General features: G+C 38.3%; 1 protein-coding gene across 3 annotated transcripts in view; it reads right to left on the bottom strand.

Annotated features, from left to right (window-relative positions):
* Positions 1–16,370, bottom strand: part of EPHA6 (EPH receptor A6) — a 365,265-nt gene that overhangs the window by 274,854 nt on the left and 74,041 nt on the right. For all 3 annotated transcript variants that reach the window (XM_077927237.1, XM_028726795.2, XM_028726794.2), the window contains exon 3: positions 5,530–6,193. In XM_077927237.1, coding sequence (XP_077783363.1) covers positions 5,530–6,193 — 664 coding nt within the window. The remainder of the gene's footprint in view (positions 1–5,529; positions 6,194–16,370) is intronic.

Below are 16,370 nucleotides of genomic sequence, written 5' to 3'. Positions count from 1 at the left end.
TGTACAAAACCATCATAGTAAAACCCAGGAAAAGTTCCATGCAATCATAAAAAGACATTTGGAGCAGGAAGAAGAAGAAGAAGAAGAAGAGTTTGGATTTGATATCCCGCCTTTCACTCCCCTTCAGGAGTCTCAAAGCGGCTAACATTCTCCTTTCCCTTCCTCCCCCACAACAAACACTCTGTGAGGTGAGTGGGGCTGAGAGACTTCAAAGAAATGTGACTGGCCCAAGGTCACCCAGCAGCTGCATGTGGAGGAGCGGAGACTCAAACCCGGTTCCCCAGATTAGCAGACTACCGCTCTTAACCACTACACTACACTGGCTCTCAGGAATTAAGAAGTGCCCATTTTTACGGAGCAATGAAGGAAATTTGTACTGTATTGGAATCAAAACATCCCAAGGAGAATGCAGATCTTGTCAACAACCGAAGAGTTATTACTCTGAGTTTTAACTAATTTGTGGCTAGTTTGTTTAGTTCACAATACTTGCAAGTACTTATTTCAACAATGTATTTTTGTATTGCAAAAAAATGTTTCTTAAGTATTTTAAGAAAATAAACATGATCTCTTAACGATCCCCAAGATCTATGCTTGCTTCTTGAGATTTAATATGAATTAGGTCTTGTATGAACTTTGTTGCATTTCCCAAGCTACACTATTCATAAGGAAATCCTTTATTGATTTTGAAAGTACATTTCTCAGCATAATGCTTTGATAGTTAATTACTAACCCAAAGGGAAATAGGCATTATTGTGTGGTTTAGATAAAAATATGGCAGGCACTAGTAACTTACTCCAATGAAAGTACAGATGATCATCTTAGAAGTCTGATTTTGATTTTATGTTGTTTCCTAGAGATATTACCATATCTATGGCATTAAATGATACTTTATAAAATGTAATTATATTACTAGACTGAAGATGTTTCCAGATTTAAGCATCACTTAGGCACTGCATTCTCACTCATTCATTATTTTAGTATTTGCCTTTTATTAGGTTTCTGTACCTCATATTTCTTCTTCATGTTGTTGCCCAAAAATGTACTCTTAAAACTGTAGCTATGCATGCTTCTTGCTCTAATGCAGGGGTAGGCAACCTAAGGCCTAGGAGCCGGATGCGGCCCAATTGCCTTCTCAATCTGGCCCGCGGACGGTCTGGGAATCAGCGTGCTTTTACATGAGTAGAATGTGTCCTTTTATTTAAAATGCACCTTTGGGTTATTTGTGGGGCATAGGAATTTGTTCATTATTTTTTTCAAAATATAGTCCGGCCCACCACATGGTCTGAGGGATGGTGGACCGGCCCATGGCTGAAAAAAGTTACTGACCGCTGATGTAATGTAACACACAAACATGTTTGCCAGGAAAAGAGAATGGCTGTGGCTTCATGTTGCAATGTACATCAGGAGGAAAACACAGTTTTTTCATCGAGTAATGACTACAAGTAAAAAGGAAATAGCTTACTATTTTATAAATTTGGATATGGATTTTGTGTGTGTGCAAAAAATCAATGCTGTACAATGTGCTGCTTTCATTTCATTTAGGATTAGATGAAGTTTTATGTCTTAAATAAGTCCACTGTATTATAAATATTAGAAACATGTATGAGTTTAGATAATGTTATCTGCATGTCTAAGAATTAAGGTATAGCAATAATGGAGTGTGTACAGTGTATTTTCCACATTTTCAACTGAAAAATGTCAGCTGTCAGCTTTGAAATAATTTTTAGCTGATCCCTTGCCTTCTAACCAGGGATGGGGGAGCCAGATGTTGCTGAATTCCAATTCCCATTAGTCCCAACTAGATTGATCAAGGAGGGCTACAGGTTGCCCATCCCTGTTTTAAACAATTGAAAGATTAAATTTAAATAAATTTACATATTAGGTAAAGGTAAAGGTACCCCTGCCCGTACGGGCCAGTCTTGACAGACTCTGGGGTTGTGCGCCCATCTCACTCAACAGGCCGGGGGCCAGCGCTGTCCGGAGACACTTCCAGGTCACGTGGCCAGCGTGACAAAGCTGCATCTGGCGAGCCAGCGCAGCACACGGAAACGCCGTTTACCTTCCCGCCAGTAAGCGGTCCCTATTTATCTACTTGCACCTGGGGGTGCTTTCGAACTGCCAGGTTGGCAGTCGCTGGGACCGAGCAACGGGAGCGCACCCCACCACGGGGATTCGAACCGCCGACCTTTCGATCGGCAAGCCCTAGGCGCTGAGGCTTTTACCCACAGCGCCACCCGCGTCCCCAATTTACATATTACCCAAACCTAAATATAGATATATTTTAAATAAACTAGAAAAGAACAAGATAAATTAAAACTTCATATAGAAAAAGATACCAATCATTGCTATAGCAAAAGGTCTTACTTGATATTTTCTTTATCACTCCCTATAACACAACAACAAAAACAGTTTTTAAAATAAGTACAGCTTAATTGTCAGTGGCACTGATTAAAATTTGCCCGTGGGGAGGGGAAAAGGGGCGAGGGTAGGATTCTAACTAAGGGTAAAGCAAAGAACGGACAGAACAAAGAAAGAAAAGAAGGAAGGGACAAACGTAAGAAATAGAAGTATAAATTCAACGTACCAGCAAGGAGCAATACAACCGTTTTTTTAAAAGAAATGCTTCTTTTAAAATCAGATGCGCACAGTGGAAAGAGGAAGCTCCATGCTACACGCAGAGAATATATAACCTAAGGCTGTCAGTCCATAATTGGCAACATCAAACTCTCACCAACAACAAGAGGAGCCCAATCACAACGGTGGACATCCAAACTACCCCGTCCGGCAACAGTGAGGTGTCTTGTTAAACCCACCACAACCCGTGCTCTCCATGAAGGAGAACACGCTCTCCTAAAGTTTGTATCTCCAAAGCTTTCCTCCCTAAAGCTTTAACCTAGTGATTAAAATGTGCTGTCCTAAGCAACAATATATATCCCCATACAAGCAGGTGTTCCTGATGAAAGGTTTATCTCTGAAAAACACTTACTTTCCAAAAGAGGGATTAAGATGCTTGATGGCTGGTAATAATCGTCTCTAAAAGCCTCTAATTGTTTATACCAGGGATAGATATTTTTTTTTCAGACCAAGGGCCACATTCCCTTTGGGGAACCTTTTGGGGGGCCACATGGCACATGGATCCAGAAGCAAAAGCAATGAATGTACATTTTATCTTTCTGCAACAGGCTAGTTTTACACATACTTCTCTATCCTCTATCTAGATCTTCCAAGCTAGGGCATTTAGTGCTGAGACACTCTTGACAATGTCATACAAGGTCATATAGAGGATTTTTCAAACTTGCATTAAGAAGGGGCTGCTCCAAAGACTGACACAACAGTTCTGTTGGCCTGCAGCTGCTCTGGCTCAGAGGATAAGAGCTGGTTTCCCGTACCAGTCTTAGGTGACAAGCCATTTTCTTGAACTACACTGGTCACACAGCTCTTGATTGTATGGTCTGCTGCTGCTGTGCATATTTTCCAGACATTTCCAGACCACGTTTCCAGTCACTGTAGAGCAAGGCAATTGATTGCTTATACGGAGACTGACAACTGAACCAGAAGATTTGAGCAGTTCTTTGTTACTGTTCATTTTTTAAAAAAACATTTGGCAGACAGGAGAGGATTTTTAGTGCTCTTAATCTTGCAGCTTACTTTAGAACTCATTTACACATGCATGGACACAAATGTGTTGTGTAGAATTTAAAAACACATCAAATATAGCACCAACCTAGAACAGCCATTCAAAGATGTACAGACGTATGAAAATGCAATTCACCCCTGAGAATAATTCATAAAACCACTTGTCTCTATAGGAAGCCGAACTGTGGAACTACTAAAATAGTCATCTTACAACATGATCTGTTTAAACACTAATTTCCCACCCTCTAAGCAATTAAATGGAAATAGTTGAATAAGCATGCTTTTAGGTACTCTACTGTAAGTTCATTATGCTTCTGCCTAGGCATTCTTGGTTCTGTAACAGACCTTATCCTCTTATTGAATATACACAGTCAAAAGGTACAGGAGAGGTGGGGTGGGGGACTAATATATAGATTTATAATTGGCCATGGAGCATTTAGATATAGTTCTACTCTTTATATGAGAAATTATTAATATATTTTGGACACAATTCATGGGCTAACTGATGTTCTAACTGTCCTACCACCTCGCCCAAACCCAAATAATAATGTGGTTACATTTTGCATTTCCAGATTAATGTACTAGCATTAGTACACAACTTTAATTTGCTCTTATGAGAACTTTAATCAAAGAGTTTTTCAAGAACATTAAGCTCAGAGCTATCTTATCTGTTTATTTTGAATGCTAGGTCAAGCTGTGGTGGCTGGTTGAGCCAAAAAGATGGACATTCCATAACCAATTTGCTTCTTTTATCTTGTTTCTATTTAAGCCCAAGTTTAATGGAACATATATTTATTATTTGTAATTATTAGTCATATTAAACAGGTTATCTAGGTAGATACCCATCACAGAAGCTTTATCTGTTTGCATGTTTTTCTTTCATGGATGTAAGCTGCCCAAGAATATTGGTATTAAAAAGTGGTTCACAAATTTATACAAACAATCAAATAGAAATAAAATAAAATACTTAATATATATATTTATATTTATATATATTTAATATATATTAATATTTATTCACATGCCCAAATATCAGAATGTTATTTTTTCCCATGGTCCACTGCTTAACCTGAAATGGGGAGGTACTATATTGAGACGCAAATAAATTCCCTCATACTCCATTGTCAAAAGCCTTCATTTATAGCCTCAACTTACTAACAATATATACATTTCAATCTTTTCTACATACGCTTGCAAATATAGTGATCACACTGTAATGATTCACACTGAGCATTTGTTTCTGTGAGAAAGAACACAGAAATAACTAGTACCAAAGTAACTGTGCAGCAGAAAAATTTATTGCAGTGACCTCCCATACAATACTTGGGATGTACCGTCTACCTGTTCTTTAGTATTCATGCAAAGTATCTGCGGTTTCTTTTCTCAGAAGTAACTGCTTATTTTATCTCATACAATATGTAGTGCTTTAAAGACAAATATTGCCTTTATATATTGTATAGTTTCACACTTATGAATTTATTTATCACCCTCAGGATCCCCTCCAACTCTACAATTCTATGATACTCTGATCCTTAGGTACATAGCAGTAACACTTTAATCTTCCATTGAATTAATCATATTTGGTATTCATGCAGCAACTTAAATTTTGCATTCTTCATAACAAACGAAAAACTATTGTGCTTTACCCATTAATTTATTACAAGTAAGCAACTTTGTTTTCCCTGAACATGCACATTCTGTATTCTTTGTTGAAAACAGTTCTGATCTGAACATATCCTGAGCAACCTACAACAGTAAAATAGATCATGAGCTCAATCCATCTCCTATTAAAACTGATTTCGCCATTAAGTTCAGTGAAACCTGGACAACAGGCCAAGTGGTAAAACAAAAAACAAAAAGTGTCCTGGAATTAATTAAGAACAATTTTCTTACCGTGGCAGGAACCATCCACTTCTTCATACCCAACACTGCAGATGCATCGTCCTAGAGGCACAAGCCAATCCCCGTCTGCTCCACAATATAATTTTGGAGTGTCCCGCTCCTCAGCACTCTTCACACAGGAACCTCGTACTTCCACTAAAGATGAAGAATCAACCCTTGGAATAGTGTCAGGAAACATAGCCAAATTCCGAACGGTGAAAGGACACTTTTTGTAGTAAACACGGACAGAGACCAAAGCAATGCACGCACCAATGTCTTGAAAAGCAAGAAAAAATCCTTTCCTGTTTATTGGTCCCACCTCACGAACTTCTGTGTTCAGTTTAAGGATGCGATCACCCAAATCCATCTGAGTAAAACTCTCATCAGCTGCAATAGTATCAATTTTACTGTACTGGTTTGGCTTGAATTTAATTCCATGGGATTCGTCTGATTCCAGGTAGTAGAGATTAAATGTTTCCTTGCATGTTCCCAGTACCCATGGAATGCTGTTGCAGTCCCTCAGTGTAAACTTCATTTCCACATAAATTTTCTGAGCTGCATCACGAGAGATCCAATTTGTACGAAGCCAGTTGTTCTGGTTGGGTTCCATAACATTACATACCTGGTAAGTGTGGATGGGGCGATTATATTCATCCATTTCTGTTATAGCATCCCACTGAAAAGAAAATACAATTCATGAAAAAAATATCCTTATCCACACTTTCAGTTGCTGCCAGTATAGAAGACTGACCTTAAAATTGCAAGGAAACCAACATAAAAATTGAAATCAGATGCATATTAAGGATCAGGTTACTATCATTCTAATGATTCTTATTTTATTTTCCTCTAGATGACTTTGAACCACACGATAATGTGTATTAATATTCAGTTGCGTGCCCTGGTGCAGTGAGCACACCACCCCTGAAGCTGGGGAGTTAGAAGCAAAAAATAACCTAAGTGGATGATCTGGGATCAAAACAGGCCATAGCGTTTATTGATTACAGATGTAAGTAGGCAGGGCTATCCTGAACCATCCAGTCAGTCTGCTGGCTGATTACAATTGGGGTTTGATCCTGGGTTTGGATTGCCCTATGACATACCGTATTCTTTCCGTCTATAAGACACGCCCATGTATTAGATGCCCCCTATTTCTGGGAACTCGGATTTAGGGAAATGGGGGGAGATATATCTGGGTACATTTTTTTTTTTAGGAGGGAAATCTAGTCTTATACACTGAAAAATACGGTACATTGAATAAGACCAACTCATAAGGATCACCCCTCAGCCCTTGCCTGGGCATTGGGCAGAAGCACCTCCCCTAGGATTCTTGCAACCGGGAGCGGAGTGAGCTGCCCATAGGGGCGGGGTGAGCCAAGGCAGGGTGTGCTGCATGGAGTCTCTCTGCAGCCTCCCCCTCAGCTGTAGGGCGGCTGAGGCAGTGGGCAGACACAAGCCCCGCGCTGCTCAAAAAGTAGTGTGGATGTCAGGAGCTTGCAGGCAGTCTGCCTGCCGCCTCCCTCTCAGGAGAAATGCATAGCTCAGGCATGCTGCAGGCCCTGCGGTGTGGCGCCCAGTGCCCCCTGCCTCACCTAGCTACGCCTGTGGATTGGGCAGATTCGTGGAGGAGAGGGCTGTTGAAGGCTACTAGCCATAAAGGCTGTGTTCTGCCTGCAAAGTTGGAGGTGGCAATACTTCTGGTTTCTGGAAATCACTGGAGGGGAGAGTGCTCCTGCAGTGGCGTAAGAAGGGGGTGCAGTGGGTGCGGGAGTTATTTTTTTCAAAAACACATTTTTGCCTATTTGTCACCCCCCTCAGTGATGACTCCTGGGGTGTCCCACATCCACTGCACCCCCTTCCTGCGCCACTGGATCCGCCCCCTGACGATGTGCTCAAAACCCACCCACAATTCCTAGATTTGTGGGCGGGAAAAATTCAACCCCTTTCCCCCACCTCAGCCAACAGGAGAGGAAATGATTATTCCGATGGCTGTTGAGGTGTGTGGGAAGAGAAGCCACAGCAATGACAGCCAGCTGCACTGCGCCACAACTGTGGCCTCACAGTTGAAAAGGTAAACGGGATTTGTCTTAATAAACAGCCTGTTAAGTTACTGAACCTCAATACACATTTGCAAGCAGGCACCAAATATATGTGTACAGTTTGCACATACAAGCTATAACTTACTTTCATATGGGAAGGCATTTGTCTAAAATGACCTTCATGTGAAAGGTGAGCCACAGCAACAGCAGGGATATTAGGTTTCCTGTATTTTGTTTGTCATGCTATATTCCAGGATCAAGCTTTTCTTATCAGAGCAATATGAACAGGCGACTTTCCATATGAAACTGATGTGGCACAATTGTCATGTGAAGACTGTCCTTCATATGACTTACACACAGATATGAATAACCCTTTAGTCTTATTTTAAATCAACATATATTTTATCCAATTAGATTTATTCAGGACTTGAAATCTAAGTCATGGTTATAACCTTGACACTGAGAATATCAGTATATTTCATATCTGTACATTCAAAAGAAAATTTGAACTTATTTGCTATTACTCTGCAAACACTTGCAGAGTAGATAGTAAAGATAAATACAGTACAACAAGCCAGCAGTACCGAGTGGATGATTATGGATAATATATGTAAGAACATCATCACGAAGAATAAAGTTTACACAGAATAAATAAAAGATCATACTATATGCAAAAAGTTAAATAATGTATCAGAATATAGCACTTCTAGGCATACATATTAGTTGCAGATCTGAATACTACAGCTGTGCCAAAGTGTAGTCATGTAGGAAACTAATCATACCGCTCTATTCTCCATACAGAAGGAAAATGAGGAAATTCCACTTTATTTGTATTTCACTCCAGCATGAATTTGAAAATCTTCACTGTCATTAAACATGCACGCATGCACAGACGCACACACACATGGAGAGTCTTTATTTAAAAGTGGGGAGAAAGTTATCATAAAGCTATGCTTTCCACAGCCTCGTACATCAATTCACCCAGGAAGGAAGAGCACCCTGAAGGAGGCATAGAATATTGCCGTAAACCTTTTTGAAGCTACATCACTCCAAAGGCTACAATTAGACCCCAGAATGCACAGAGGTCCATGTGGACACATGTGCACACACTCATGAGCCTCTGGTGCTTTGCAGCAGACCAACTGGTCCATGAGAGATTTCTTTAAAATCCTTTGGACTGTTATATGAGGCACACCCGCAATTTCACAGGAAGTGATCATGCCTGAACAGCAAATAGACCCAGATTAGGTCTCTCAGCATAACTTGTTACTGGCTAAGGGTCCTGCAGATCCTTGCCTATTTGAACTCCTCCTCCTCCTTGCCCCAGTACACCCTATTTTGGCAGTTTGCACTGTCTATTCCCCATGGGTAAGCTGGGAACAGCCGGTAGAAGTATCCAACCCTCCTCCAGCATGAAAGATCCAGGGGCTGGACTGCTCTACTCATAAGTATTTCAGAAAAGGAGAAAAGACCCACAAAGCAAGAGGCAATAATGAAAAAAGTTCCCAATTAGCTTTCATAGGCAATCAGTTTCAGCCCACACTACTAAGTGCAATTCTTTTTTGTCAACTGTGCTATGGCAATGCAGCTGCAACAATTAAATAGGGGGAAAGCACGGCACCATCTTAGGTTTTGACCATGAGAAACCCATTAATCTGAAGCAAATAAGTCCCTGCCTCCTGCTAACTCTTCCTGCTTAGCAACTGGAAGCAAACATGATTCTCCATGTGGGAATGAGAGAAACCTATTACGTTTATAGCCACTGAAGGTGACAACAGATGCAGTACAACAGAACGTATTATGTTTGCTCTAACCACTCCTATAGAAACAAAGCCTCCAAATGTGTGCGCCGTTGCACCTGAGGAAGAAAATCACTAATACTAAGCATGTGAGCTACAAAGGCCTTTGAGACAGGCAATAGATGAGTAGCATTCTGTCTGTGTATTGATTGATATACCACAAAGATGAGCATCTGTTCATAAATACCACTTCAACTACCAGAGTTCTTCCCCTTACTGTTATAAAATTCCACAATGTCTATTACTAACTTTTACAGCTTTTCATATTTGCTGTGCAATTGTTCTGAGGAAAAATGGAATAAAAGTTGTTTGCATGCATATCTACATACACTATAACAGCCTTTCTCAACATTGGGTCCCCTGATGCTGTCAACTACGTCTGTGGACCGAAGGTTGAAAAAGGCAGCCCTAGAGACATCAAAATAAAGTTTTAAAAATATCTCTAAGTATATAGGTTTCACACAGCTCTGCCCTTCCAATGTACTCAAATTAGAATTTCTTTATTTTGTATGTTCATGTCCTCCAAATGTGCCCTTTTGCGAGTAGGAATTACAAGTGCAGCTATTTATTCATATTTATTGCGCACAATGTTTGCAGCATACTGCCTATTTCCCAAAACTTAAATTAGATTCTGTAACTTGTCTAATTAGTGCTGCCTATTTAAAATATACATGTAAGCAAGCTGCAAAATACATTATTTGGTTTACAAAAACAATAACTGTGTTCCAATACTATGCATGTGTCTGTTCAAAGTCAGAACAGACCTCAATATAAAGTATGTCAATTTCTCATTGTTCTACAGTAGCAGCTTTTACAGATGACAAAATTTCACAAGAGGAGCATTTCACCCTTATAAATATACAACAGAGGCAGACATAATGTCATTTTTTTCTAGTGGTACAACTTGAATAGCGATGTTAATAAACAAATATATAACCCACAATCTCTTATTACCTGTCAGAAAGCTGAGAAGATAGAAAGATACTATAAAAGCATGTGCTAAGTTAGTCGAACATATTGAATACATTTTTTATTTGAAATGCAAACATAATTCTCTAAAGAATAATGTTTGGAAGGGAGGTGGCAGGGATTTGGTCTCACTAAATCCAAAAAGAACAAATTTGGACATGCATAAAGAACCAAAGTTTGGCTTCATCTATGATTACTTGGAATTGGAAACAATGGATAATTCAATTTAAGACAAATATTGAATGCCTTCAGAATGCCTGGTTAGACCCCGAACTCACCATTTATAGCCATTATTGACCACAAATGTACAGTCGGTTCCATGACTTGGGATTCACTGACTATGTGTGCAAACATATCCATGACGAAATGAAAGAGAAGTTTTAAAAATATGTTAATACTACATTAAATATGAGAAATGAGGATAGATCTACTTTCAAATATTTAAAGAACTGCACTAAAGATAATGGAATTCACTGTTTTTATTCTTTGCCACAGAGAGAAGCAGCAGGCAGTGGATCTGAGCTATAGGAATGGTCAGGTGGCAATTAGCAAATGTTTCTCAATACAAGTAAGAACTGATGAATACAGTTGAGGAATAAGCTAATGAAGCCAGAGTTTTTCTGCTACTTTTTATTTTATTTTCCACTCTTGTTTTTTGCACAAACAAAGTATTTCCAAAATATTACGAATGATGTGTACATGTACAGCCAGTGTGTCTGCTTGGCTGGAGGCAAAATACACATACCAAAATGGTGCCTCTATAAGCATAGTGTTTATAAATTATGCTGCTCACCTCATTTTTGTTTTTAGAATTGGTTCTTTTTTTGAATTTTTTTTTATTGAAGCTTATAACTCAAAAAATATAAAATGCTGTAGTGCACAATATGCTACACAAAGCACTCTGAGGTGCATATTCAAGTCAACCAGAAGTTCCATCCTACCTCCCTTCCAATGTTGGTACCCTAAGTACTTGTTCCATATACAATCTTGCACATTTATTCTGAATCCAAGAGTAACATATAACATAGTGGCCCACAGATAATCTCCTATAAGAAATCTTTTTAAAGACATCCAAGGAGTGTTCTTTCAGAGAAGGCTTAATTACAGGGAATCCTGTCTCCGCATTTATAAGTTCCTAGACAATACCTGACATTCCTTCAAGCTCTTTGATTTTAAGTAAGTAATAGTTTATATATTTGCCATTAAAGATTGGAAGTCAGTTGAATGTTACTGTAGCATGAATGCTTTTGAAAACTAAACAGCCCATAGTAAGCATTAGCTCCTTATAAGAAAAACTGTATGGATTTCTTTTTTATTATATTACAGGCAAAGGTTTTATGCAGGTGTATTTTGGTTTGGTTTTGCATGTTTAGGAAATGCAGTCAGGAAATGTTGTCCAGAAGGCGCTTACCAGATTTTCCAATGCATTGTGGCAACACTGCAAACCAACTCATGATACTGTTATCAGTTTATGGTGTGTGTGACACCCTAAATTCCTGGGTCCAATAAAAGGTAGACTTAATCAAGATTTGGGAAGTTAAACCATTACAAATCTCTTTAAGTTAAAAATACAAGGCAGGCCAACCTGGTGATCGCTCATCAGTTTGTTATGGGTTGTTAGGGGAGCAAAGCTTGTTAATAACTGAGTCATTATGCAAACGAGGGGGGAAGGGAGGTGGGTGATTAACAAAGCAGTTACTTTGGGCTGGACAACAGTGGGGGTGTGAGCCCCTCCTTCCTCTAGAGAGGTAGTAAGTAGGAGACAAAAGGACAGAATTTTTAGGATGAAAGTTGATGCGCTGGCAAAAACTGGGACAGGCTGTAAGAAGGAGACAGAACACATGTCTGATTTCTGATCTTAATCCAAGGCTGTTGTGCCTATGGGAAACCAAGAGACCCTCTTGGAAACCTCTCCATCATAGACTCAGGTTGTATATACAGTATGCGCAAATAAACCACAGTGTTCTCAAAGCTACCAGCATGAGTTTGACCAAACTACGGGAAGCAGTGGAAGACAGGAGTCCCTGGTTTGCTCTGGTCCATGGGGTCACGAAGAGTCAGACACGACTAAACAACAACAATAATAAAGACATCACAGTCTCCACTGTGCCTCATTTGTAAAAGGAAACACAAATCTTGGGTAAGGCATGGACCCCTGGAGCCTCACACCATTCAGAGATTGGGGTGGCATGCAACAAGCAGTACTGACACAACCAAGTTTATTTTGGCGGGGTGCTTGCGAATGTGTGGATGTTCTATCATATAAAGCCATCCATCACAAAAACAGATATAGGAGCAGGCATGTGAGGAGCACAGAACCACCAAATCACTACATTATATGTATTAGAGCCATCACAAGCCTATGTATCTGATATGCCAAAATGCTAAAAATGGTGTTGGCTGCACCTGACTCATCCAGTATGACAATGACAATTCTGAACCCAAGGATCTATGTAGCAATTATTGTGATTTTTTTTTCTTCAGACTAAGGCTACAATTTCCCATCCTTTACTCTGGATATGTTTAAAGTAAAAAGAATTGCTCTAAGTTTAATCAGATAGTAGACAGATTGCTTATTTGGATACAAGTTCCACTGACTTCAATAGACTACCCAGAAATGATGTTTAGGATTATAGCCTCAATGAGAAATGTGATTACAATTTGTGACAGCTATGTAGTTACTCCAAAAAAGTTTGATTTAAAATATTTTTCTTCTTTTTAAAAGGAAGTAGAAAAGTAAAGTAGAACACAATGACTGTAATAATTTGAATTTGAACAGCTTAAGCATGGAATTGTCTTGCTGCAGGGAATTACTTTTAAAGCCAAAAGTTACAAAGTGCTTCTTTCTCACCAAAAAGAAAAATGGTTGAACTGTCATCATCCTAATGGGATAGTTTCCATGAAAACTATTTAAATATTCACTTTGAACCAATATCCTGGTTTGAACTTCAGAAATTAGAGCTTTGAATTCTGCTACTAGGCATTTAGTTAATAGTGCAAATCTCCATTCTTCATGAGGAAAGAAAGGATTCCGAATTTAAATAATGACTAATTTAAAGGATAAAATGGTGGTGAGGGCTATCAAATATGGATAATCTCTATTGCATTCAAGGCAAACAGTAAAAAATGCAAAGGGTATCTATAAATGATGGATAACTAATTTATTTTAATGTAAGTTAGTATCTAGCCACTGTCTCCAAACCAAACTAATGATGGTTTGACAACCTCTACAACACATTTGGCTGACAACTTGTTTAAAATGGGACATAAGCCCATTAGAGAGGTAAGTTGGCCAAGGCCACCAAAAGGGCAGAGGGTTCATCACCAAATCATTCTTAGATATATTGTGCCCACTTACACATCACACAAAGAATAGCATATGCATAATTGAAAAAGACACAAATTATGGATAAAATGTGCATATGGTAATTTAAATGTAAATAAGCAACTTTTGAAATAATTTCTAGAATTCTTCAGTTAATTAACCACACCTCCAAGGAGTTCAGTGCAATGCACAGTTGTTCCCCGTTTCCATTTTATTCTCATAGGATAGCAAGTAACCCAAGTCCCAAAGGTTTCTCAGTATGGCACTCTAATTACGTTATCAGTGAAGTAGACTATACTCCACAAAAGCCTACACCACAGTAATAAATATTTTCATATTTAAGGTATGAATCATTTCTACTTTTGCTGCAGCAGACTAACATGCCTATACTTGTGGAACCCAAAATTATGGCTTGTCATTTCTGTGCCTTTCATAATGTACAAAATGCTTTGCAAACTCTAATACTTTGCAAAGTATTATCCTTCTACTCTGTGAAGATAAACACTCCATATGGAGTGTAGCCAAGTATAAGACTTGCCCATCTGCTGAGTACAGAGTTCAGTTGGACTCTAAACCCACAGCAAATCTTCTGCACATTTCTAAACTCCTGTTTTGAACTACCATTGTGAAACCTCTGCATAAACAAATCTGAATTGCTGTACTGAATTTTTCACTGTCAGATCCACAGTTGGAAGATAGAAGTACTATGATATTATTAACACATGCAGAATTCTGATGAAGCATATGCTAGCGATTTTACTTTGAGTGTATTTTTGCATGGGGGAACATCCCAAAGGCTGGGTTAGAGAACTATTATTTAAACATGATATGAAACTTCTGCTGAAACATCAGAACTGACATTTATTGGCCTGCATGGGAAACTTTGTATATAAACTTAGCTGAAGTCAGCGCTATTTTGTCCTTCACTTAAATAGAGCATGAAATTTTTATGAATTTAAGTGTGTTGGTAGAGAGAAAGAATCACAACAAGAAGAAACATTTTGAGTGAAATGCTCAATTTATTAACACCTCCTCTATGTTTATATCAACTGCTGTTTCCTGGGTTTGAATGAAATGCATTGCAAAGATCTTTCTAACCTTGAGTGGTTCAGCAATGGAACAAAATAGCTTGACAGGCTGTGGAATTTGTTTTCTTTGATAATTAAAGGAAACTGAGAGGCAGTGTGCATTTTTTAAGTATACACTATCGATTGATTCGCTCTCTTACCTGCTTATGCCTGAGCTGCTTGTGCACTGTCAGGGATAATTGTCTTTTTAAAAAGCCCATATGCAAAATTATATACAAAAAGTAAGTATATTGTATATGAATAAAAGTCAAGCTCTACGTGAGACTATATTCCTAGAGCATAAAAGCATTAATTCACATGTATTTTTATCAAGTAGTATGAATTGTATGGATCTGTAAATTTAGGGAACATGATGTATATGCATATATGTGCATAATATATGCTTAATATTATACGTATAATAATAAATACAATTTGTGAAAAATGTTCATATTTTAAATGGAACTGGGGAAAAACAACCTCGCTTCTCATCAGGGTCAAGACAGGAAGTAGAAAAAAATCAGAGGGTAAGGTCAAAACTGAGTAAATTGCATCCTTATGGGTATGAAAGGTGCTCCATATATTTTGGGCAGTTTTAGTCATACCAGTACAAATCCATGAACAAAAGATCCATGGAGCCACTATTAGGGTATGATGTGTAGCTTTGTTTACATAGTTTCAAGAAACCACATATATGGATTGCTGCACATATGAATGAGACCTGAATATTTACTGCACTGTAAATATTGCTATATTAAGGTCAGTATCTTGCAACCAATGAAGCATTTTAAAATACCATGAAACTATGGAGACTGTACAAAATACATAAATGAGGGCAAGACTGTATTGAAGAAAAACAAAATGCTGAATGGGCATTTGGAGAACTGATTTTATAGCTTATGTTGGCTATACTGAAGAACCCAAATCTTCACAATAAATCTTCTCAACGTTAGAACAGTTTATAATCCCAAAACTATGATAATCCTAATAATTTATATCTTCATGATTTTCTTAAAATAAATATGAATACAATATATTTACCACATTAATTTTGACTGCCTCTTTAAAGAGGGATTGCATGAAACTGAAGACTTTTTCTTATGGTTTGCACTTTCCAGTTTTAAAGATTTAAAATAAAAGTTTATATTAGTGACATTCTTTAGCAATGACATTTTATAGCCTTGTAGCCAAATGTGCTTGAACAGGCATTTCTGCACTCAGGGTTCTTCTTTTTGTATTGCTAGTATTTCTTTTTTAAGCTCTGGGGATAGTTTGTCTGCATGATAAAATATTCTGAAATGTAATTCCTACATCTTATTAAAAATCTGTGACTCATATTCAATTTGAACAGTAGTGAGATTCTCAGCTTGTAAAATGCCCCAGAGCGGACACTGGATCTGAAATCTACACAAAACAATAGAGTTAAAACCTTAGCTCTTCTTCCTGATGGGCTTCGCCAACAACATTACTAATACTACTACAGTACAATCATTAATAATTATAATGCTTAACATTTGTACAGAGTTTTTTGGTGTTCAAAGCACTTCCCATGCATATGACTTCTAAGACTTACAACAACTTTGTAGGTTCACTCACCTAATGAGTTAAGGTAGAGCTGAGAGTCAAATCAGATACTTTTGATTCATAGATCAGTCTC

The sequence above is a fragment of the Podarcis muralis genome, chromosome 4 (genome assembly GCF_964188315.1).
Source record: "Podarcis muralis chromosome 4, rPodMur119.hap1.1, whole genome shotgun sequence".
Classification (NCBI taxonomy): Eukaryota; Metazoa; Chordata; class Lepidosauria; order Squamata; family Lacertidae; genus Podarcis; species Podarcis muralis.
Note: the sequence above shows the minus strand (reverse complement) of the source record. Positions and strands in the feature narration are given on the sequence as shown.